This window comes from Trichechus manatus, unplaced genomic scaffold (assembly GCF_000243295.1).
Source record: "Trichechus manatus latirostris isolate Lorelei unplaced genomic scaffold, TriManLat1.0 scaffold00317, whole genome shotgun sequence".
In the NCBI taxonomy this organism is placed as follows: domain Eukaryota; kingdom Metazoa; phylum Chordata; class Mammalia; order Sirenia; family Trichechidae; genus Trichechus; species Trichechus manatus.
In genome coordinates this window covers 633,527-635,273 of record NW_004444253.1, presented here as the reverse complement: position 1 = coordinate 635,273, position 1,747 = coordinate 633,527, and the positions used below count along the sequence as shown (strand labels likewise).

Genomic DNA, 1,747 nt, shown 5'->3' with positions numbered 1-1,747 from the left:
GCAGCAGGAGCCACGGGTGTTTTGTGGAAGCCCGCCTTGCCAGGACTCCCTAGCACTGCCCAGCAACCCTAGGGGTCTGTAGGGGCCTCATGAAAGAACTAAAGTGTGAACCCCAAAGAATACACCAGGCCAGAGAGCAAGGGGGGAAGAAGGCCATGGCGCTGTCTGACTGCCCAACCCACCCACCATGCATGCTGCTGCCCGTACACGCACACACACTAACACACAGATACACACGTGTGCACACACGCTGCCATACACATTCACACCATCACACGCTCATGGACACACACGCACACTGCCACACTAACATGCACACATACGCACACACGCATGTACACACTAACACAGATACACAAACACGTGTGCACACACGCTGCCATACACATTCACACCATCACATGCTCATGGACACACACGCACACGGCCACACTAACATGCACATATATGCACATGCATGTGTGCACACACGTGCACACATCACCATACACAAGCTACCACACACAATTGCACACACATGCGTACCATCGGCGTGCTAACATGCATGTGCAAACGTACAAACCTGCGCAATTACCCACACACACCGCTGCACATACACACACTGCCACAACGCCCCGCACGCTCGCGCTGCCCTCGCTCACACCGTCACGGCCCGGGGGCAAGGGGCTCACTCATAGAAGTGTGCCTTGGAAATGGAGAGGAAGCAGCAGTCCCTGTTGGCCTTGATGGTGAAGATGAGGGGCTCGCCTGTGAGCACAGCCAGCTGGCCCACCATCTCCCCAGGGTGCGTGAGGAACAAGCAGGTGTCCTCCTTGCTGTCGATCTCACGCTGGTACACGTGCAGCAGCCCTGAGACCACGAAGAGGATGCTGACGTCCTGGGAAGACAAAGAGGCATTAGCTCCGCGGCAGCAGCTGAGGGCCCAGAGGAGGCCGCTGCCGCCCCTCGTCAGCCTGTTTGCACCCTTCGTGGTCCATCCATGTGACTAGCCTGGCCATCTGCAGCCTGATTCCTGAACCGCCGCAGTCATGCGGTTTGGCTGACACTGGGGAGAGCAGGCAAAGCCGAGTCCGCTGCCGTGGACAAGCCAGGGCCGGACCAAACGGCAAACACACATCTCTCGCCCAGCACCCTCTGCGGCTCCACGTGCGGCAATGGCACCATCTCTGTCCCTTAGGAAAGGCTTACGTGGCCCGCCGAGCAATACCGACGTGGGAAGACCCTCACCCCCACCCTACCCCTACACACCCACCCGCCCCGCTGCCCTTCCACATGCCCAGCACACGTCCTCAGGATGTGCCCCTGCCGTGGCCCACATCACCTGCTCCCCATTTCCTGCTCCCCCACAACCACCTGCTCCCCCACGACCACCTGCTGCCCCACATCACTTGTCCCCTCTTGGCCACCTGCTCCCCATCACCTGCCCCTCTCGGCACCTGCTGCATCATTCCAGCAGGGCAGCTGGCTCTGCCTCCACGCCTAGACTCATCACATGACACCCCCTTGCCCTCACCCTGCTTCCTGCTCACAGAGCACTGGCCCCTCGCTGACAATCCCCCAGCGAGTCAGGGAAGGGCAGGGCTTTGGTCGGTGGCGCACCCCCAGCCCCAGAGAGCCCAGGTATACCGGCCGCTCAGGAATCCACCCCCAGGAATTTTCTCGCAGACACGGGCTGCGACTGTCCAAACCCCGGCGGCGTCGGCCCCCCAGCAGCTCCAGTCCCCCTCGTCTCCCACTCAAGTCCCAC

General features: G+C 60.7%; 1 protein-coding gene across 1 annotated transcript in view; it reads right to left on the bottom strand.

Moving 5' to 3' along the window:
- LOC101352694 (patatin-like phospholipase domain-containing protein 7) overlaps positions 1-1,747 on the bottom strand; it is a 56,533-nt gene that overhangs the window by 44,145 nt on the left and 10,641 nt on the right. The window contains exon 8 of the mRNA XM_023725495.1: positions 672-877. Within this exon, the coding sequence (XP_023581263.1) occupies positions 672-877 (206 nt within the window). The remainder of the gene's footprint in view (positions 1-671; positions 878-1,747) is intronic.